This window comes from Chiloscyllium plagiosum, unplaced genomic scaffold (assembly GCF_037043375.1).
Source record: "Chiloscyllium plagiosum isolate Xiang-an unplaced genomic scaffold, Cpla_swu_hap1 HiC_scaffold_46, whole genome shotgun sequence".
Taxonomy (NCBI): Eukaryota; Metazoa; Chordata; class Chondrichthyes; order Orectolobiformes; family Hemiscylliidae; genus Chiloscyllium; species Chiloscyllium plagiosum.
In genome coordinates this window covers 10,169,238-10,192,348 of record NW_028270184.1, presented here as the reverse complement: position 1 = coordinate 10,192,348, position 23,111 = coordinate 10,169,238, and the positions used below count along the sequence as shown (strand labels likewise).

General features: G+C 55.2%; 1 protein-coding gene across 1 annotated transcript in view; it reads right to left on the bottom strand.

Moving 5' to 3' along the window:
- Window positions 1–3,402: 3,402 nt before the first annotated feature.
- LOC122547742 (atypical kinase COQ8A, mitochondrial-like) overlaps window positions 3,403–23,111 on the bottom strand; it is a 32,350-nt gene continuing 12,641 nt past the window's right edge. Inside the window, exons 4-10 of the mRNA XM_087983600.1 lie at window positions 20,044–20,140; window positions 18,195–18,288; window positions 17,179–17,320; window positions 13,050–13,157; window positions 8,269–8,334; window positions 7,269–7,355; window positions 3,403–5,481 (exon numbers count right to left, since the gene is read on the bottom strand). Coding sequence (XP_087839726.1) covers window positions 5,182–5,481; window positions 7,269–7,355; window positions 8,269–8,334; window positions 13,050–13,157; window positions 17,179–17,320; window positions 18,195–18,288; window positions 20,044–20,140 — 894 coding nt within the window. The 3' untranslated portion in view covers window positions 3,403–5,181. The remainder of the gene's footprint in view (window positions 5,482–7,268; window positions 7,356–8,268; window positions 8,335–13,049; window positions 13,158–17,178; window positions 17,321–18,194; window positions 18,289–20,043; window positions 20,141–23,111) is intronic.

Genomic DNA, 23,111 nt, shown 5'->3' with positions numbered 1-23,111 from the left:
GAACCTGTCCAAATCCTTTTACAGCCTCCCCGTCTCCTCAATCGTAGCTGGCTCTCCATCTACCCGCGTATCATTTACAAACCTGATCGAAGGGTGAGTCAACCTCTTCGGGGACAAAGAGGTTTACACAGGGGCAGATGTGGTGTCAGTGAAATACACAACACAGCTCCATCCCCCGCCCCGTTGGGGGGCAAATGTCGATCGGTGTCGGCATGGCAATCCGAAAACGTCTGTTTATTCTGCGTGGGGCTTGCTCCGGTCTCCTCCCATAGTCCAAAGATGGATTGGGAAATTGGCCAGGGATGTGCAGGTTAGGGTGGATTGGCCGTGATAAATTGTCCCATAGTGTCCAGGGATGTGCAGGTTAGGGTGGATTGGCCGTGCTAAATTGTCCCATATTGCCCCGGGATGTGCAGGTTAGGGTGGATTGGCCGTGCTAAATTGTCCCATAGTGTCCAGGGATGTGCAGGTTAGGGTGGATTGGCCGTGCTAAACTGTCCCATAGTGCCCAGGGATGTGCAGGTTAGGGTGGATTGGCCGTGATAAATTGTCCCATAGTGTCCAGGGATGTGCAGGTTAGGGTGGATTGGCCGTGATAAATTGTCCCATAGTGTCCAGGGGTGTGCAGGTTAGGGTGGATTGGCCGTGCTAAATTGTCCCATAGTCCCCAGGGATGTGCAGGTTAGGGTGGATTGGCCGTGCTAAATTGTCCCATAGTGTCCAGGGGTGTACAGGTTAGGGTGGATTGGCCATGCTAAATTGTCCCATAGTGCCCAGGGATGTGCAGGTTAGGGTGGATTGGCCATGCTAAATTGTCCCATAGTGCCCAGGGATGTGCAGGTTAGGGTGGATTGGCCGTGCTAAATTGTCCCATAGTGCCCAGGGATGTGCAGGTTAGTGTGGATTGGCCGTGCTAAATTGTCCCATAGTGTCCAGGGATGTGCAGGTTAGTGTGGATTGGCCGTGCTAAATTGTCCCATAGTCCCCAGAGATGTGCAGGTTAGGGTGGATTGGCCGTGCTAAATTGTCCCATAGTGTCCAGGGATGTGCAGGTTAGGGTGGATTGGCCATGCTAAATTGTCCCATAGTGCCCAGGGATGTGCAGGTTAGGGTGGATTGGCCGTGCTAAATTGTCCCATAGTGCCCAGGGATGTGCAGGTTAGTGTGGATTGGCCGTGCTAAATTGTCCCATAGTGTCCAGGGATGTGCAGGTTAGGGTGGATTGGCCGTGCTAAATTGTCCCACAGTGCCCAGGGATGTGCAGGTTAGTGTGGATTGGGCGTGCTAAATTGTCCCATAGTGTCCAGGGATGTGCAGGTTAGGGTGGATTGGCTGTGCTAAATTGTCCCATAGTGTCCAGGGATGTGCAGGTTAGGGTGGATTGGCCGTGCTAAATTGTCCCATAGTGCCCAGGGATGTGCAGGTTAGGGTGGATTGGCTGTGTTAAATTGTCCCATAGTACCCAGGGATGTGCAGGTTAGGGTGGATTGGCTGTGTTAAATTGTCCCATAGTACCCAGGGATGTGCAGGTTAGGGTGGATTGGCCATGCTAAATTGTCCCATAGTGCCCAGGGATGTGCAGGTTAGGGTGGATTGGCTATGCTAAATTGTCCCACAGTGCCCAGGGATGTGCAGGTTAGGGTGGATTGGCTGTGTTAAATTGTCCCATAGTACCCAGGGATGTGCAGGTTAGGGTGGATTGGCCATGCTAAATTGTCCCATAGTGCCCAGGGATGTGCAGGTTAGGGTGGATTGGCCGTGCTAAATCGTCCCATAGTGCCCAGGGATGTGCAGGTTAGGGTGGATTGGCTGTGCTAAATTGTCCCATAGTGTCCAGGGATGTGCAGGTTAGGGTGGATTGGCTGTGCTAAATTGTCCCATAGTGTCCAGGGATGTGTAGGTTAGGGTGGATTGGCCGTGTTAAATCGTCCCATAGTGCCCAGGGATGTGCAGGTTAGGGTGGATTGGCCGTGCTAAATTGTCCCATAGTGTCCAGGGATGTGCAGGTTAGTGTGGATTGGCCGTGCTAAATTGTCCCATAGTGTCCAGGGATGTGCAGGTTAGGGTGGATTGGCCGTGCTAAATTGTCCCACATTGTCCAGGGATGTGCAGGTTAGGGTGGATTGGCCGTGCTAAATCGTCCCATAGTGCCCAGGGATTAGATTAGATTAGATTACAGTGTGGAAACAGGCCCTTCGGCCCAACAAGTCCACACCGACCCGCCGAAGCAAAACCCACCCATACCCCTACATTTACCCCTTACCTAACACTATGGGCAATTTAGTATGACCAATTCACCTAACCTGCACATCTTTGTGACTGTGGGAGGAAACCGGAGCACCCGGAGGAAACCCACGCAGACACGGGGAGAACGTGCAAACTCCACACAGTCAGTCGCCTGAGTCGGGAATTGAACCCGGGTCTCTGGTGCTGCGAGGCAGCAGTGCTAACCACTGTGCCACCGTGCCGCCCACGGTGCTAAATTGTCCCATAGTGCCCAGGGATGTGCAGGTTAGGGTGGATTGGCCGTGCTAAATTGTCCCACATTGTCCAGGGATGTGCAGGTTAGGGTGGATTGGCCGTGCTAAATTGTCCCATAGTGGCCAGGGATGTGCAGGTTAGAGTGGATTGGCCGTGCTAAATTGTCCCATAGTGCCCAGGGGTGTGCAGGTTAGGGTGGATTGGCCGTGCTAAATTGTCCCATAGTCCCCAGGGATGTGCAGGTTAGGGTGGATTGGCCGTGCTAAATTGTCCCATAGTGCCCAGGGATGTGCAGGTTAGAGTGGATTGGCCGTGCTAAATTGTCCCATAGTGCCCAGGGGTGTGCAGGTTAGGGTGGATTGGCCGTGCTAAATTGTCCCATAGTCCCAGGGATGTGCAGGTCAGGGTAGATTGGCCATAGTTTTTAGGGGATATGTCAGTTAGAGATAAATGTAGAGTAATAGGGTTGGGGATAGGGTTAGGGTGGGAAACTCTTCCGAGGGTCAGTGTAGACTTGTCGGGCCAAATGGCCTGTTTCCACACTGTAGGCAGTCTGAGACAGCTAACCCTGAATGTGACAGGGAACCTGGGAGCTGCTTCTGATAAGAAAGCCAGCAGCAGACTGGAGGCTGAATCGATGCTGGGGGTGGGGGTGGGGGCGGGAATGAAAGAGCCTGTTGATAATGTCAAGCCAAAAACTTGAAAGAGGAGAGAAAAAATATCGCAGAAGCATTCAGTAGCAGAACAACATTGTACAAGGTGGACACTTCCATAATAATTGTTGGAATTGTGGCTATATTTCATCATTCATGGGTAACAGGCAAGTTGGATTCTAAGGGTTAACTTGAAGGTTGCTTCAAGTAATGAAGTTTCAAATTGTTGTTTCAGTACCACCTCCTCAACAAAGAAACAGAGATCAAGGTGATTCATGGTGATTTATTACAACAGGACGATGCAACGGCCCAGTCAGATGATGAACCCGATTGACCCTGTGGTAGACCTTGGGTAGAAGGGAGGCTGCGAAGGGTGTGCCTCAGATTGGCCATCGCTAGTTCGGTCCCCGGTTGGCGTAAATTATAAACCTCACCGAGTGGAACGGACCTGGGTGGGCGGCGGGGGTGAAGTGATTCACCCATCGCTCGATCTCCCTGCGCACGGCTCCGGACCTGCACGCTGGTAGCGCCCCTCCATCTCAGCCAGGGGATTCAAAACTTCACACCCAACCTCGCAGTGTGCTGGGAGACCTCGCCGGACAGGCCGCACCGACTCCCACTCCCCTTGTTTACTTGAAGCACCATTCCCCCCCCCCCCAACGATATCATTGCAGATGGTCATTACTGGGGTGGGGTGGGGTGGGAGGGTCTAAAAGGGTGCTGGCTCAGGAGGGAGGGTCTCGGACCACACATTCCCCCCCCCCCCCCCACCCCAAGTATCCTGGTGTGGGCGTCAGGCTGATTCTGCCCCCCCTCAGGGCCGTGAAGCACAGTTTTGGGAGTGGGGCACGGGCAAGTCCGAAGATTGGGATTCACTCCCTTTCCCCGCTCTGACCCCAACAATCCCACTTCTCAACGCTCGGCTTCAAAATCCTTCTCCGTGATTGGCGGGGTGGGGGAGTTCGGTGGCTCTCCCACTCTCTCAGGCAGGGAGTGCCACCTTCCCAGCATCCTCCAGGTGTAGACGTTTGACCTTTGACCCGACTGTGTAGTCAGGACAGAGGCTGCGATCACAGATGGGTCCTCCCCTGGGAGACGGAAACATCAGGGGTCTCTCTCTCTCTCTCTGATTGCCCCCTCACTCAGACGACGCTCAGGGGTTTGACAAGTTCCCCAAAACCGATAACTTTTCCCCCCCAAACCAGAACGTCCCCGCAGGCGCCAATAGACACTATCGCAGCTGCACAAGCGAGACAGGGCCAGGGCAGAGAGAGACCTAACAGGAACATACCCTTTCCCGTTCCCTCCCATTGTACACAATCGCAATGGACCCAAACCCCTTCCCATTCCCTCCCATTATACTCTATCCCAGTGGACCCAAACCCCTTCCCATTTATTCCCATTGTATACAACTCCAATGGACCTAACCCTCTTCCCACTTCCTCCCACTATACACAATCCCAATGGACCCAAACCCTTTTCCCATTCCCTTCCATTGTACACAATCCCAATGGATCCAAACCCTTTTCCCAATCCCTCCCATTGTACATAATCCCAATGGATCCAAACCCTTTTCCCAATCCCTCCCATTGTACATAATCCCAATGGACCTAAACCCCTCCCATTGTACTCTTTCCCAATGGATCACCCTGGCTCCCATTGCCGATATCTGCGAGGTGTGCCGATCGGACATGGGACTGTGTGTGGGTAACCGAAATACGAGAGGCATGACACAGAGCGTCACTGCGTGTCGTTCACCCCTCACACCCTTGCCAACGCACATATGCCCAACCCGCAGGCAACAAATGGCATCGGGTGGGGAGGTTGGGGGACAGCATGGATTAAGGGATGCAATGCCCTTTCGCAAAAACGATGGAACCCTTGGCATGACCCCACATCAAGGCAGCACAGTCCAGGTGGGTCTGCGATGGGAGATCAAGGGGTGGGGGAGTCAGATGGGGGGATTGGGACAGAGCGTCACAGGGATTGGGACAGAGCCGCGTTTGGAGGGGAGGTGGCGTTGGGCACTCGTTGACCCACCTCCCGGTTAACCTCCAACCTCCCGCCGCCCACAGGACCTGCTCCAGTACTGGTCGTAGGCCTCCTCAAACATGGGTTGGCAGGGAAGCTTAGCCTTCAGCCTCGAGCAGATCAGGAAGGTGCCCGCCATCTTGCGGTGAAGCGAGTAGGTCTCCTCGGGGGGCGGAGTGAGGCGGTGGCGAAGCATGATGGGAAGGATGTCATGGATGCGTTGTGTGGTGGTCTGGCAGCCAAAGTCAAACGGCAGCGAGGAGGAGAACGCCTCACCCAGGATCATCACCGCCTCGACGTGGGCCTCCCGCATGACCTGTTGGGAGATGTCCACCAGGAGACAGGTCAGGGGACAATACTGAGCTCCGATTGGTCCACCCCACCCATCTGTTCCACCCAATACCCGACTCAGGCTCAAGAAGCATAGAATCCCGATAGTGTGGAAACAGGCCCTTCGGCCCAACAATTAAATACCGACCCTCCGAAGAGTAACCCCCCAGACCCATTCCCCCTGCCCGATGACTCTACATTGCCCCCATAGCCAATCCACCCTAACCTGCACATCCCTGGACACTATGGGACAATTTAGCACGGCCAATCCACCCTAACCTGTACATCCCGGGACACTGTGGGACAATTTAGCATGGCCAATCCACCCTAACCTGCACAGCCCTAGACACTATGGGACAATTTAGCATGGCCAATCCAGCCAAACCTGCACATCCCTGGGCACTATGGGACAATTTAGCACGGCCAATCCACCCTAACCTGTACATCCCGGGACACTGTGGGACAATTCAGCACGGCCAATCCACCCTAACCTGCACAGCCCTAGACACTATGGGACAATTTAGCACGGCCAATCCACCCTAACCTGCACATCCCTGGGCACTATGGGACAAATTAGCACGGCCAATCCACCCTAACCTGCACATCCCTGGGCACTATGGGACAATTTAGCACGGCCAATCCACCCTAACCTGTACATCCCGGGACACTGTGGGACAATTCAGCACGGCCAATCCACCCTAACCTGCACAGCCCTAGACACTATGGGACAATTTAGCATGGCCAATCCAGCCAAACCTGCACATCCCTGGGCACTATGGGACAATTTAGCACGGCCAATCCACCCTAACCTGTACATCCCGGGACACTGTGGGACAATTTAGCATGGCCAATCCACCCTAACCTGCACATCCCTGGGCACAATGGGACAATTTAGCACGGCCAATCCACCCTAACCTGCACATTCCTGGGCACTATGGGACAATTTAGCATGGCCAATCCACTCTAACCTGCACATCCCTGGGCACTATGGGACAATTTAGCACGGCCAATCCACCCTAACCTGCACATCCCTGGGCACTATGGGACAATTTAGCACGGCCAATCCACCCTCACCTGCACATCCCTGGGCACTATGGGACAATTTAGCACGGCCAATCCACCCTAACCTGCACATCCCTGGGCACGACGGGACAATTTAGCACAGCCAACCCACCCTAACCTGCACATCCCTGGGCACTATGGGACAATTTAGCACGGCCAATCCACCCGAACCTGCACATCCCTGGGCACTATGGGACAATTTAGCACGGCCAATCCACCCTAACCTGCAGATCCCTGGACACTATGGGACAATTTAGCACGGCCAATCCACCCTAACCTGCACATCCCTGGGCACTATGGGACAATTTAGCACGGCCAATCCACCCTAACCTGCAGATCCCTGGGCACTATGGGACAATTTAGCATGGCCAATCCACCCTGACCTGCACACCTTTGGACTGTGGGAGGAAACTGGAGCACCCGGAGGAAACCCCACACCGACACTGGGGGGAGAACGTGCAAACTCCACACAGTCACCCGAGGGTGTGATTGAACCCGGGTCCCTGGCGCTGTGAGGCAGCGGTGCTAACCACTGAGCTACCGTGATGCCCATGCCCCCACTCAAGAGTCCACCATTCACCGACGCAAAACAGACCAGATCCCAGTCCGACTCCGCCCCCGAGCAAGGTCTGATCCGGAGTGGGAAGGGAGCCATACTGGGTTCACTCCGGATTCAGCTCTAGGCCTGGTTCTCCCACTTTCACGCCTCACCTTTGTTTCCAAGCCGGTCAGGAACTTCAGCCGAATGGATTTGTTCAGGACAGTCTCTCTGTCGCGCTCTGCTGCCGATCGGATAACCTGGACAAATAACCGAGAAATCCTTGGCTGGTCAGGAATCAGCTCCACCTCCGACAGAACCAACATCCAAACCCACTCCCACTTCACCTGGAAGTAAAGCTCCCTCTACACTGTCCCCCATCAAACACTCCCCAGGACAGGGACAGCACGGGGTTAGATACCGAGTAAAGCTCCCTCTACACTGTCCCCCCATCAAACACTCCCCAGGACAGGGACAGCACGGGGTTAGATACAGAGGAAAGCTCCCTCTACACTGTCCCCCATCAAACACTCCCCAGGACAGGGACAGCACGGGGTTAGATACAGAGGAAAGCTCCCTCTACACTGTCCCCCATCAAACACTCCACAGGACAGGGACAGCACAGGGTTAGATACAGAGTAAAGCTCCCTCTACACTGTCCCCCATCAAACACTCCCCAGGACAGGGACAGCGTGGGGTTAGACACAGAGTAAAGCTCCCTCTACACTGTCCCCCATCAAACACTCCCCAGGACAGGGACAGCACAGGGTTAGATACAGAGTAAAGCTTCCTCTACACTGTCCCCCCCATCAAACACTCCCCAGGACAGGGACAGCACGGGGTTAGATACAGAGTAAAGCTCCCTCTACACTGTCCCCCATCAAACACTCCCCAGGACAGGGACAACACGGGTTTAGATACAGAGTAAAGCTCCCTCTACACTGTCCTCACTGAATGGGTGTTTTCCTTATTGTCAGCACACTCAGGATGGTTCATATTGTGCTGTCCAATTACAAGGTGACATTTGTCATGGATTCCAACCATCCAAGAGCCATTTGTGGCCATCCCTCTGATAGTGAGGGTTTACAGACCAATACAAGGTTCATAATTTTGCGCCGGCTGCTGTGGCCGTTACCGTGCCGATGGATTTCGGCCAATAGATGGAGTCCATACCTCAATGTACTCATCTGTAAATGAGCTGTCAAACTCCCGAGTCGCTCCGAAGTCCAGCAGGGAAACCTTGAGACATCAGACACAGAGCAAACCATAGTATCATCGATTTTCACGGAAGGCTCATACCCACTCTCACTCTGTCCATCTGACGCGACTCAGCAGCCGGAGGGAGTTACTGTTAAAGGCAGCTTCATAACCCCAGTCCTCAGAGATGCCCCCAGCTGCTACGCCCTCAACCCCACCGATAGGGAGCTTTCCTGAGATAAAGAACAGGGGTCCCCGAGGGAGAGGCTCCCTCTTTAACAGGGGTCCCTGAGGGAGAGACTCCCTCTTTAACAGGGGTGCCTGAGGGAGAGACTCCCTCTTTAACAGGGGTCCCAGGGGGAGAGACTCCCTCTTTAACTGGGGTCCCTGAGGGAGAGGCTCCCTCTTTAACAGGGGTCCCTGAGGGAGAGACTCCCTCTTTAACAGGGGTCCCAGAGGGAGAGACACCCTCTTTAACAGGGGTCCCCGAGGGAGAGACTCCCTCTTTAACAGGGGTGCCTGAGGGAGAGGCTTCCTCTTTAACAGGGGTCCCCGAGGGAGAGACACCCTCTTTAACAGGGGTCCCCGAGGGAGAGACACCCTCTTTAACAGGGGTCCCCGAGGGAGAGACTCCCTCTTTAACAGGGGTCCCCGAGGGAGAGACTCCCTCTTTAACAGGGGTCCCCGAGGGAGAGGCTCCCTCTTTAACCGGGATCCCTGAGGGAGAGACTCCCTCTATAACAGGGGTCCCTGAGGGAGAGACTCCCTCTTTAACAGGGGTCCCCGAGGGAGAGACTCCCTCTATAACAGGGGTCCCCGAGGGAGAGACACCCTCTTTAACAGGGGTCCCCGAGGGAGAGACTCCCTCTTTAACAGGGGTCCCTGAGGGAGAGATTCCCTCTTTAACAGGGGTGCCTGAGGGAGAGACTCCCTCTTTAACAGGGGTGCCTGAGGGAGAGACTCACTCTTTAACAGAGGTGCCTGAGGGAGAGACTCCCTCTTTAACAGGGGTGCCTGAGGGAGAGACTCCCTCTTTAACAGGGGTGCCTGAGGGAGAGACTCCCTCTTTAACAGGGCTCCCCGAGGGAGAGACTCCCTCTTTAACCGGGATCCCTGAGGGAGAGACTCCCTCTATAACAGGGGTCCCTGAGGGAGAGACTCCCTCTTTAACAGGGGTCCCCGAGGGAGAGACTCCCTCTTTAACAGGGGTCCCCGAGGGAGAGACTCCCTCTATAACAGGGGTCCCCGAGGGAGAGACACCCTCTTTAACAGGGGTCCCTGAGGGAGAGACACCCTCTTTAACAGGGGTCCCTGAGGGAGAGACACCCTCTTTAACAGGGGTCCCCGAGGGAGAGACTCCCTCTTTAACAGGGGTCCCCGAGGGAGAGACTCCCTCTTTAACCGGGATCCCTGAGGGAGAGACTCCCTCTATAACAGGGGTCCCTGAGGGAGAGACTCCCTCTTTAACAGGGGTCCCAGAGAGAGAGACTCCCTCTATAATAGGGGTCCCCGAGGGAGAGACTCCCTCTTTAACAGGGGTCCCCGAGGGAGAGACTCCCTCTTTAACAGGGGTCCCCGAGGGAGAGATTCCCTCTTTAACAGGGGTCCCCGAGGGAGAGACTCCCTCTTTAACAGGGGTGCCTGAGGGAGAGACTCCCTCTTTAACAGGGGTCCCCGAGAGAGAGACTCCCTCTATAATAGGGGTCCCCGAGGGAGAGACTCCCTCTTTAACAGGGGTGCCTGAGGGAGAGACTCCCTCTTTAACAGAGGTGCCTGAGGGAGAGACTCCCTCTTTAACAGGGGTCCCCGAGGGAGAGACTCCCTCTTTAACAGGGGTCCCCGAGGGAGAGACTCCCTCTATAACAGGGGTCCCTGAGGGAGAGATTCCCTCTTTAACAGGGGTGCCTGAGGGAGAGACTCCCTCTTTAACAGAGGTGCCTGAGGGAGAGACTCCCTCTTTAACAGGGGTGCCTGAGGGAGAGACTCCCTCTTTAACAGGGGTGCCTGAGGGAGAGACTCCCTCTTTAACAGGGGTGCCTGAGGGAGAGACTCCCTCTTTAACAGGGGTCCCCGAGGGAGAGACTCCCTCTTTAACCGGGATCCCTGAGGGAGAGACTCCCTCTATAACAGGGGTCCCTGAGGGAGAGACTCCCTCTTTAACAGGGGTCCCCGAGGGAGAGACTCCCTCTTTAACAGGGGTCCCCGAGGGAGAGACTCCCTCTATAACAGGGGTCCCCGAGGGAGAGACACCCTCTTTAACAGGGGTCCCTGAGGGAGAGACACCCTCTTTAACAGGGGTCCCTGAGGGAGAGACACCCTCTTTAACAGGGGTCCCCGAGGGAGAGACTCCCTCTTTAACAGGGGTCCCCGAGGGAGAGACTCCCTCTTTAACCGGGATCCCTGAGGGAGAGACTCCCTCTATAACAGGGGTCCCTGAGGGAGAGACTCCCTCTTTAACAGGGGTCCCCGAGAGAGAGACTCCCTCTATAATAGGGGTCCCCGAGGGAGAGACTCCCTCTTTAACAGGGGTCCCCGAGGGAGAGACTCCCTCTTTAACAGGGGTCCCCGAGGGAGAGATTCCCTCTTTAACAGGGGTCCCCGAGGGAGAGACTCCCTCTTTAACAGGGGTGCCTGAGGGAGAGACTCCCTCTTTAACAGGGGTCCCCGAGAGAGAGACTCCCTCTATAATAGGGGTCCCCGAGGGAGAGACTCCCTCTTTAACAGGGGTGCCTGAGGGAGAGACTCCCTCTTTAACAGAGGTGCCTGAGGGAGAGACTCCCTCTTTAACAGGGGTCCCCGAGGGAGAGACTCCCTCTTTAACAGGGGTCCCCGAGGGAGAGACTCCCTCTATAACAGGGGTCCCTGAGGGAGAGACTCCCTCTTTAACAGGGGTGCCTGAGGGAGAGACTCCCTCTTTAACAGAGGTGCCTGAGGGAGAGACTCCCTCTTTAACAGGGGTGCCTGAGGGAGAGACTCCCTCTTTAACAGGGGTGCCTGAGGGAGAGACTCCCTCTTTAACAGGGGTGCCTGAGGGAGAGACACCCTCTTTAACAGGGGTCCCCGAGGGAGAGACTCCCTCTTTAACAGGGGTCCCTGAGGGAGAGACTCCCTCTTTAACAGGGGTCCCCGAGGGAGAGACTCCCTCTATAACAGGGGTCCCCGAGGGAGAGACTCCCTCTTTAACAGGGGTCCCCGAGGGAGAGACTCCCTCTTTAACAGGGGTCCCCGAGGGAGAGATTCCCTCTTTAACAGGGGTCCCCGAGGGAGAGATTCCCTCTTTAAGAGGGGTCCCCGAGGGAGAGACTCCCTCTATAACAGGGGTCCCTGAGGGAGAGACTCCCTCTTTAACAGGGGTGCCTGAGGGAGAGACTCCCTCTTTAACAGAGGTGCCTGAGGGAGAGACTCCCTCTTTAACAGGGGTGCCTGAGGGAGAGACTCCCTCTTTAACAGGGGTGCCTGAGGGAGAGACTTCCTCTTTAACAGGGGTGCCTGAGGGAGAGACTCCCTCTTTAACAGGGGTCCCTGAGGGAGAGACTCCCTCTTTAACAGAAGTCCCTGAGGGAGAGACTCCCTCTTTAACAGAGGTCCCCGAGAGAGAGACTCCCTCTTTAACAGGGGTCCCTGAGGGAGAGACTTCCTCTTTAACAGAAGTCCCTGAGGGAGAGACTCCCTCTTTAACAGAGGTCCCCGAGGGAGAGACACCCTCTTTAACAGGGGTCCCCGAGGGAGAGACACCCTCTTTAACAGGGGTCCCGAGGGAGAGACTCCCTCTTTAACAGAAGTCCCTGAGGGAGAGACTCCCTCTTTAACAGGGGTCCCCGAGGTAGAGACACCCTCTTTAACAGGGGTGCCTGAGGGAGAGACTCCCTCTTTAACAGGGGTTCCCGTGGGAGAGACTCCCTCTTTAACAGGGGTGCCTGAGGGAGAGACTCCCTCTTTAACAGAGGTGCCTGAGGGAGAGACTCCCTCTTTAACAGGGGTCCCTGAGGGAGAGGCTCCCTCTATAAAAGGGGTCCCTGAGGGAGAGACACCCTCTTTAACAGGGGTTCCCGTGGGAGAGACTCCCTCTTTAATAGGGGTCCCAAGGGAGAGACTCCCTCTTTAACAGGGATCCCCGAGGGAGAGACTCCCTCTTTAATAGGGGTCCCCGAGGGAGACACTCCCTCTTTAACAGGGGTCCCCGAGGGAGAGACACCCTCTTTAACAGGGGTTCCCGAGGGAGAGACTCTCTCTTTAACAGGGGTCCCCGAGAGAGAGACTCCCTCTTTAACAGGAGTCCCCGAGGGAGAGACTCCCCCTTTAACAGAGGTCCCCGAGAGAGAGACTCCCTCTTTAATAGGGGTCCCCGAGGGAGACACTCCCTCTTTAACAGGGGTCCCCGAGGGAGAGACACCCTCTTTAACAGGGGTCCCCAAGAGAGAGACACCCTCTTTAACAGGAGTCCCCGAGGGAGAGACTCCCTCTTTAACAGGGGTCCCCGAGGGAGAGAGAGATTCTCTCTTTAACAGGGATCCCCGAGGGAGAGACTCCCTCTTTAACAGGGGTCCCTGAGGGAGAGACACCCTCTTTAACAGGGGTCCCTGAGGGAGATACTCCTCTTTAACAGCGGTCCCCGAGGGAGAGACTCCCTCTTTAACAGGGGTCCTAGAGGGAGGGAAACATCTAACGGTGCCAGTGATGAACAACAAGTCTTCGAAGACCCTGCAGCACCCTACCCACCCTTCAGATGGCACTGGGCTGATCAGCACGGTACATACCTTCCGACTGTGTGGGTCAAAGAAGAAATTGGACCAATTGGGGTCAGTCTGCATGTACCTAAACTCAAACAGCTCTCGCAAGCACAGCCTCAGGATGTTGGCACAAATCTGTACAGAGACAGGGACAGGTTAAACACACCGCTCTGAAAGACCAAGGGCTCTCGAACGAGTTGACCAAAAAAAAAATAACAGTACAACATGAACTTCAGCACGAAACGCAGGAACTCGGTTTAAATGGAGCGCGACAGACTGTGGGAAGCCGTGGTTGAGAGAGCGTGGGTGCTGGAAAAGCACAGCAGGAAAATCAACGCTTCAGGCAAAAGCCCTTCACTAGGCAGGGAGCCTCGGGAGTGGGGAGATAAACGGGAGTGGGGGGGGGTGGGGGGCTGGGGAGAAGATAGCGGAGAGTGCAATAGGTGGATGGAGGTGGGGATGAAGGTGATAGGTCGGGGGTGGAGTGGATAGGTGGAAAAGAAGATAGGCAGGTAGGACAAGTCATGGGGACAGTGCTGAGCTGGAAGTTTGGAACTAGGGTGAGGTGGGGGAAGGGGAAATGAGGAAACTATTGAAGTCCACATTGATGCCCTGGGGTTTAGATTAGATTAGATTCCCTACAGTGTGGAAACAGGCCCTTCGGCCCAACAAGTCCACACCGACCCGCCGAAACGTAACCCACCCAGACCCATTCTACTACATTTACCCCTTCACCTAATACTACGGGCAATTTAACGTGGCCAATCCACCCTCACCTGCACATTTTTGGACTGTGGGAGGAAACCGGAGCACCCGGAGGAAACCCACGCAGACACGGGGAGAACGTGCAAACTCCACACAGTCAGTCGCCTGAGGTGGGAATTGAACCTGGGTCTCTGGCGCTGTGAGGCAGCAGTGCTAGCCACTGTGCCACCGTGCCACCCACGGTTGAAGTGTTCCGAGGCGGAAGATGAGGCGTTCTTCCTCCAGGCGTCTGGTGGTGAGGGAGCGGCGGTGGAGGAGGCCCAGGACCTCCATGTCCTCAGCAGAGTGGGAGGAGGAGTTGAAATGTTGGGCCACGGGGCGGTGGGGTTGATTGGTGCGGGTGTCCCAGAGATGTTCCCTAAAGCGCTCTGCTAGGAGGCGCCCAGTCTCCCCAATGTAGAGGAGACCACATCGGGAGCAACGGATATAATAAATGATATTAGTGGATGTGCAGGTAAAACTTTGATGGATGTGGAAGGCTCCTTTGGGGCCTTGGATAGAGGTGGGGGAGGAGGTGTGGGCGCAGGTTTTACAGTTCCTGCGGTGGCAGGGGAAAGTGCCAGGATGGGAGGGTGGGCTATAGGGGGGACGTGGACCTGACCAGGTAGTCACGGAGGGAATGGTCTTTACGGAACACGGAAAGGGGTGGTGAGGGAACTGGTGGGTTTGTAGGTGGTGGAAATGTCAGTAGCATATGGTGGTATGGGATACCCCAATGACAGGAACTAAGGCCATGGGTATGGCAAGTGATTGACGAGAAAATTGTATTAGAACGTCCAACCACATCGAGTCTGTGCCAACCATGATGCAAATCTAAAACAAATCCCATCTGCAGCACTTCCCTCTGTTCCCTGCCTGTTCACATCTCTGTCTAAAAACCTCTTACAGGTGGTTATTACCCCTGGCAGCACATTCCAGTCACATACCACCCATTTTTCCTCACACATCTCCTTTAAACCTTCCCCCCCCCATCTTAAACCCTCGCCCCCCCCTTTTAGTATTTGACATTTCCAACCCCAGGGACAGACTGTCCACCATTTCCATACCTCCCACCCCTGAAAGTTGCCACCCAGGGTTGACAGGGATGTTAAGAAGGCGTGTGGTGTGTTAGCTTTTACTGGGAGAGGGATTGAGTTTCAGAGCCATGAGGTCACGCTGCAGCTGTACAAAACTCTGGTGCGGCCGCACTTGGAGTTTTGCGTCCAGTTCTGGTCAACGCGTTTATAGGAAGGATGTGGAAGCCTTGGAAAGGGTTCAGAGGAATTTTTACTAGGATGCTGCCTGGGCAGGCCTAATGAGGAAAGGCTGAGGGGCTTGAGGCTGTTTTCGTTAGAGAGAAGGTTGAGAGGTGACTTAATTGAGACAAATAAAAGAATTAGAGGGTTAGATCGGGTGGACAGGGAGAGCCTTTTTCCTCAGATGGTGATGGCTAGCACGAGGGGACAGAGCTTTAAATTGAGGGGTGACAGATATCGGACAGATGTCAGAGGTAGTTTCTTTACTCAGAGAGTAGGAGGGGCGTGGAACGCACTGCCAGCACCAGTAGCAGACTCGCCAACTTTAAGGGCATTTAAATGGTCAGTGGGTGGGTATGTGGACGATAATGGAATAGCACAGGTTAGATGGTTCCACAGGTTGGCGCAACAATCAAAGGCCGAAGGGCCTGTACTGTGCTGGAATGTTCCGTGTTCTCTCATAGTCTTGGAGGCTTCTAACGGAGAAAACAATCTAGGTTGGTCCAACCTCTCCCTGTAGCTCGTGAAGTCCGATCTAGGTATGGTCCTGGGAACCCTCCAAAGCCACCACCATCCTTCCCCTCCCTCAAGGGGGGGGCGGGGGGGGGCCAGAGGTGTCACTGTCTTTACTGCCAGAGTCTAACCGGAGGGATCCATCGCTACCACTGCACAGGAGCACTGGTGAAACCCCCGTCCGGGCCTGGCGTCGAGAGTTTTGATCTCCTGGAATATCAAAGGGATCTACTGGGGTTGCAGAGCAGAGGAGCCTGGTCCCTGGGGTGAAAGATCTAGCCTTACTGAGAAGCGAGAGTTTGGGGGGGGGGGGGGGGGGGGGGAGGGGGGGCGGGCTTTGGGCCTGAAGCTGTCATTGAAATGCGGGAGATTTCGGCAACTGAGGAGGTGCTGAGGCGTTGGGGAGGGGGTGGGTGTGGGAATCTAGAGTTGGGGTGGGGTGTGGGGGGGGGGGGGGGAGCACGCTCTCGGAGATGGGGTGGGGGTGGGTTCTCCCGTTTAAGACTACGATGAGGAGGAATCGCTTCTCTCGGATGGTCCAGGTCCCAAGGAACTCTCTTGCCTGAGGGAGTGGGGGGGGGGGGACGTTCAGGAAAGAGGTTTATCAATTACACCCAAGGTCACGACAGATAGATTTTCAATTGACATGTGGTGGTGGGGCGGGAGGAGGAGACGTCAAAGGTTAACGGGGGAAGAGGGGTGGGTGGGGTTGGGGGCAGATCGGGGGAATTGAACAGGGGAGGGGGTAAGGGGTGGAAGGATACAGGGAAGGGGATTGGGGATGGCTTACGATGGGCCAAATGGCCATCTTCTGTGGGGTCCATCCTAAGCTATAGGATGCAGACCACGTCCTCCTGTGATTCTACAGCCACAGAGCTGGACAGCACAGAAACAGACCCTTCGGCCCCACTCCTCCATACTGACCATATTGTCATAGAGATGTACAGCTTGGGAACAGACCCTTCGGTCCAACCCGTCCATGCCGACCAGATATCCCAACCCAATCTAGTCCCACCTGGCCCATATCCCTCCAAACCCTTCCTATTCATAGACCCATCCAAATGCCTCTTAAATGTTGTCATTGTACCAGCCTCCACCACTTCCTCTGGCAGCTCATTCCATACACGCACCACCCTCTGTGTGAAAAAGTTGCCCCTTAGGTCTCTTTTATATCTTTCCTCTCTCACCCTAAACCTATGCCCCTCTAGTTCTGGACTCCCCCACCCCAGGGAAGAGACTTTATCTATTTACCCTATCCATGCCCCCTCATGATTTTATAAACCTCTATAAGGTCACCCCTCAGCCTCCGATGCTCCAGGGAAAACAGCCCCAGCCTGTTCAGCCTCTCCCTGTAGCTCAAATCCTCCAACCCTGGCAATACCCTTGTAAATCTTTTCTGAGCCCTTTCAGGTTTCACAACATCTTTCCGATAGGAAGGAGACCGGAATTGCACGCAATATTCCAACAGTGGCCTAACCAAGGTCTGTGTCTACGATCTATGCGACTTAACTCCATGATCTGCCTGGATCGCTCGCAAGACGAAGCTTTTCCCTGTGTCTCTGTACACGGGACAATCAATTCAATGTCCTGTACAGCCACAAGGTGCAGCTGCGCTGTATCGCCTTTGCGGGATCTTCCTTTACCTCATTCCTGGTCTCTTGATCCAGTGCCTCGGCTTTATCGAGGGGGAAGCCGGGGACCAGCTCGGTGGTCAGCACCCTCTTACTGCTGAGCTCGTCGATGACAGACGGAACGTTGAAGTAGGGTTCGTCCAGCAGCAGCTCCCTGCAGGAGACAGTGGCCGGTCAGAGGTCAGGGGTCAAAGGGGGGGGGGGCCTCTGCCCGGTTACCCAGGGCCACGCCAATCGAGACACCGGCATGGGCCACGTGTGGCGATCTGACCACCGGGTACCGCAGGCTGAGAGGGTACAGGGCGAGAGGACCACAGTGCCCACTGGCACACAGAACCACACCCTGTCTACCTCTGCCCACTCTCGCCAACACATGGACATCGAACAGGAATACACACACACACATGTGTAAACACACACACACACACGCCCAAACATATATGAACACTAACGCACACACGCACACGCAAAACACACACAGGCAGTGCTCTGACACACAGGACCATTCAGTGATGGCGCTGAGGAGTTAGACTTGTCCATTGCCTGGACTGGGCAGAGAGTGTGTCAGAGTGTGCCGTGAGCACGAGGGACTGGGGGGGGAAGGGAAGGGGTGGGGGGGAGCGAGGGACCAGGGAGAGGGAGAGGGACCAGGGAGAGGGACAGAGACCAGGGAGAGGGAGAGGGACCAGGGAGAGGGAGAGGGACCAGGGAGAGGGACCAGGGAGAGGGACAGAGACCAGGGAGAGGGAGAGGGACCAGGGAGAGGAGAGAGACCAGGGAGAGGAGAGGGACCAGGGAGAGGAGAGGGACCAGGGAGAGGGACCAGGGAGAGGGACAGAGACCAGGGAGAGGGAGAGGGACCAGGGAGAGGAGAGGGACCAGGGAGAGGAGAGGGACCAGGGAGAGGGACCAGGGAGAGGGACAGAGACCAGGGAGAGGGAGAGGGACCAGGGAGAGGGACCAGGGTGGGGCCCGTGGGGGATGAGGGTGAGCGACTGTCTCTCTCTCTCTCGCTGTGTCTCACTCACTTGAACCTCCTGGTGGAAGCAGCCTCCCTTCGGTAGTCACACTCCAGCACCAGCTCCTGGCTCATCACCTTGATGGCGTGTTCGGGGAACAGTCCTGTGGGAGGGGCAGGACAGTGACAGGGTCACCCTCACTCCACACTCACTGGCCGAGTACTACAACAACAACACCGCTGTAGCTACGCCATCTCACCGCCAAGTACCCGCAGGGCCAGGGGGTCGGAGAGAGGAAATTATTCTAGCTTCTACCCCATCGGAGATCCACCCCTGGCACAAGACCGAGATTATCAAGCTGCTGTGATGGCTATCCTGGTTGATAATCTTGGTTGGCATTTTCATCAATAACTAACACCCACAGGTTTGGGTGGGACTTTATCTTTACAACTCACTCGTGGGCCCAGCATTGGGCGCCCCATCCCTAATTGCCCCCCTAGAGAAGGTGGAGAGGCGGGGGGGGGGGGGGGGTGAGCGGCCATCTTGAACCGCCGCAGTCCCTGTGCTGTGGGTTAGACCCACAATGCCCTGGGGGAGGGAGTTCCAGGATTCTGACCCAAGGAACGACCGATATATTCCCAAGTCGGGATGGGGAGGGGTGGGAACTTGAAGGGGGGGTGGTGTTCCCATGTATCTGCTGCCCCTTGACCTTCTAAGATGGTGGTGAGTTTGGAAGGTGCTGCCTGAGGAGCCTCGGGGAGTTGCTGCAGTGCGTCTTGTAGATGGTACACACTGCTGCTACTGAGCGTCGGGGGGTGGAGGGAGGGGGTGTGGGGCCAATCGAGTGGGGGCTGCTCTGTCCCTGGATGGGGTTGAGCTTCTCGAGTGTTGTTGGAGCTGCCCCCCCCCCATCCAGGGACAAGTGGGGAATGTTCCCTCACCCTCCTGACTCAATGAGGGAGCCCGACCTGCACATGGGAGGGAGCCTAAACTGTGAGTGAGGGTAGGTGTTGAGGGAGCCTTACCTGCACATGGGAGGGAGCCTAACCTGTGAGTGAGGATAGGTGTTGAGGGAGCCTTACCTGCACATGGGAGGGAGCCTAACCTGTGAGTGAGGGTAGGTGTTGAGGGAGCCTAACCTGTGAGTGAGGGTAGGTGTTGAGGGAGCCTAACCTGTGAATGAGGGTAGGTGTTGAGGGAGCCTAACCTGTGAGTGAGGGTAGGTGTTGAGGGAGCCTAACCTGTGAGTGAGGGTAGGTGTTGAGGGAGCCTAACCTGTGAGTGAGGGGTAGGTGTTGAGGGAGCCTAACCTGTGAGTGAGGGTAGGTGTTGAGGGAGCCTTACCTGTGAGTGAGGGTAGGTGTTGAGGGAGCCTAACCTGAGTGAGGGTAGGTGTTGAGGGAGCCTAACCTGTGAGTGAGGGTAGGTGTTGAGGGAGCCTAACCTGTGAGTGAGGGTAGGTGTTGAGGGAGCCTTACCTGTGAGTGAGGGTAGGTGTTGAGGGAGCCTTACCTGTGAGTGAGGGTAGGTGTTGAGGGAGCCTTACCTGTGTGAGGGTAGGTGTTGATGGAGCCTAACCTGTGAGTGAGGGTAGGTGTTGAGGGAGCCTTACCTGTGAGTGAGGGTAGGTGTTGAGGGAGCCTTACCTGTGAGTGAGGGTAGGTGTTGAGGGAGCCTAACCTGTGAGTGAGGGTAGGTGTTGAGGGAGCCTTACCTGTGCGTGAGGGTAGGTGTTGAGGGAGCCTAACCTGTGTGTGAGGGTAGGTGTTGAGGGAGCCTTACCTGTGAGTCAGGGTAGGTGTTGAGGGAGCCTTACCTGTGAGTGAGGGTAGGTGTTGAGGGAGCCTTACCTGTGAGTGAGGGTAGGTGTTGAGGGAGCCTTACCTGTGAGTGAGGGTAGGTGTTGAGGGAGCCTTACCTGCAGGGAGGGTGTTGCTCATGTTGAGAAGGGCAGTCAGGTTCCGGAGATCACTGTCAATGCTCTGGGCAACACCGGGATACTGTGGGACAGAGAGAGAGAGTAGGGGGAGGGGAGAGAGATTAGGGGGAGAGAGAGATTAGGGGGAGAGAGAGATTAGGGGGAGAGAGATCAGGGGAGAGAGAGATTAGGGGGAGAGAGAGATTAGGGGGAGAGAGAGATTAGGGGGAGAGAGAGAGAGAGATTAGGGGGAGAGAGAGATTAGGGGGAGAGAGAGATTAGGGGGAGAGAGAGATTAGGGAGAGAGAGAGATTAGGGGGAGAGAGAGATTGGGGGGAGAGAGAGATTAGGGGGAGAGAGAGATTAGGGGGAGAGAGATCAGGGGAGAGAGAGATCAGGGGAGAGAGAGATTAGGGGGAGAGAGAGATTAGGGGGAGAGAGAGATTAGGGGGAGAGAGAGATTAGGGGGAGAGAGAGATTAGGGGGAGAGAGAGATTAGGGGGAGAGAGTGATTAGGGAGAGAGAGAGAGATTAGGGGGAGAGAGAGATTAGGGAGAGGGAGAGAGATTAGGGGGAGAGAGAGAGATTAGGGGAGAGAGAGATTAGGGGGAGAGAGAGATCAGGGGAGAGAGAGATTAGGGGGAGAGAGAGATTAGGGGGAGAGAGAGATTAGGGGGAGAGAGAGATTAGGGGGAGAGAGAGATTAGGGAGAGGGGAGAGAGATTAGGGGGAGAGAGAGATTAGGGGAGAGAGATTAGGGAGAGAGAGATTAGGGAGAGAGAGATTAGGGAGAGAGAGATTAGGGGAGAGAGAGTTAGGGAGAGAGAGATTAGGGAGAGAGAGATTAGGGAGAGAGAGAGATTGGGGGAGAGAGAGATTAGGGAGAGAGAGAGATTAGGGAGAGAGAGATTAGGGAGAGAGAGAGATTGGGGAGAGAGAGATTGGGGGAGAGAGAGATTGGGGGAGAGAGAGATTGGGGGAGAGAGAGATTGGGGGAGAGAGAGATTGGGGGAGAGAGAGATTGGGGGAGAGAGAGATTGGGGGAGAGCGCGATTAGGGGGAGAGAGAGATTGGGGGAGAGAGAGATTGGGAGAGAGCGCGATTAGGGGGAGAGAGAGATTAGGGGGAGAGAGAGATTAGGGGGAGAGAGAGATTAGGGGGAGAGAGAGATTAGGGGAGGAGAGAGATTAGGGGGAGAGAGAGATTAGGGGGAGAGAGAGATTGGGGGAGAGAGAGATTGGGGAGAGAGAGAGATATTAGGGGGAGAGAGAGAGATTAGGGGGAGAGAGAGAGATTAGGGGGAGAGAGAGAGAGAGATTAGGGGGAGAGAGAGAGAGATTAGGGGGAGAGAGAGAGAGATTAGGGGGAGAGAGAGAGAGATTAGGGGGAGAGAGAGAGAGATTAGGGGGAGAGAGAGATTAGGGGGAGAGAGAGATTAGGGGGAGAGAGAGATTAGGGGGAGAGAGAGATTAGGGGGAGAGAGAGATTAGGGGGAGAGAGAGATTAGGGGGAGAGAGAGATTAGGGGGAGAGAGAGATTAGGGGGAGAGAGAGATCAGGGGAGAGAGAGATTAGGGGGAGAGAGAGATTAGGGGGAGAGAGAGATTAGGGGGAGAGAGAGATTAGGGGGAGAGAGAGATTAGGGGGAGAGAGAGAGAGATTAGGGGGAGAGAGAGATTAGGGGGAGAGAGAGATTAGGGGAGAGAGAGATTAGGGAGAGAGAGATTAGGGGGAGAGAGAGATTAGGGGGAGAGGAGAGAGATTAGGGGGAGAGAGAGATTAGGGGAGAGAGAGATTAGGGGGAGAGAGAGATTGAGGGGAGAGAGGATTAGGGGAGAGAGAGATTTAGGGGAGAGAGAGATTGGGGAGAGGAGGAGAGAGATTAGGGAGAGAGATTAGGGAGAGAGAGATTAGGGGAGAGAGAGATTTGGGGGAGAGAGATTTGGGTGAGAGTGTTGGGAGTGTGAGTTGGGGAGAGAGAGATTAGGGGAGAGAGAGATTGGGGAGAGAGAGATTGGGGAGAGAGAGAGTTGGGAGAGAGAGAGATTGGGGAGAGAGAGAGATTAGGGGAGAGAGAGATTGGGGAGAGAGAGATTGGGAGAGAGCGCGATTAGGGGAGAGAGAGATTGGGGAGAGAGAGATTGGGGGAGAGAGAGATTAGGGGGAGAGAGAGATTAGGGGAGAGAGAGATTAGGGGGAGAGAGAGATTAGGGGGAGAGAGAGATTAGGGGAGAGAGAGAGTTAGGGGAGAGAGAGATTGGGGAGAGAGAGATTGGGGAGAGAGAGATTGGGGAGAGAGATATTAGGGGGAGAGAGATTAGGGAGAGAGAGAGAGATTAGGGAGAGAGAGATTGAGGAGTGAGAGAGGAGGGGAGATAGAGAGATAGGAGAGCGCGATTAGGAGATAGAGAGATTAGGGAGAGAGAGATTAGGGAGAGAGAGATTAGGAGAGAGAGAGATTAGGGAGAGAGAGATTAGGGAGAGAGTGTGATTAGAGAGAGAGAGAGATTAGAGAGAGAGAGGAGAGATTAGAGGAGAGGGAGAGATTAGAGAGAGGAGAGAGGAGAGAGAGGAGAGAGAGAGAGAGATGAGAGGGGAGAGAGAGAGATTAGGGGGAGAAGAGTGAGTTAGGGGGAGAGAGAGAGATTAGGGCGAGAGAGAGAGATTAGGGGAGAGAGAGAGATTAGGGGAGAGAGAGAGAGATTAGGGGAGAGAGAGAGAGATTAGGGAGAGAGAGAGATTAGGGGAGAGAGAGAGATTAGGGGAGAGAGAGAGATTAGGGGGAGAGAGAGAGATTAGGGGGAGAGAGAGATTAGGGGGAGAGAGAGAGATTAGGGGGAGAGAGAGATTAGGGGAGGAGAGAGAGATTAGGGGGAGAGAGAGAGATTAGGGGGAGAGAGAGAGATTAGGGGGGAGAGAGAGAGATTAGGGGGAGAGGAGAGATTTGGGGGAGAGAGAGATTAGGGGGAGAGAGAGATTAGGGGAGAGAGTGATTAGGGGGATGAGAGAGATTTGGGGGAGAGAGAGATTAGGGGGAGAGAGAGATTAGGGGGAGAGAGAGATTAGGGG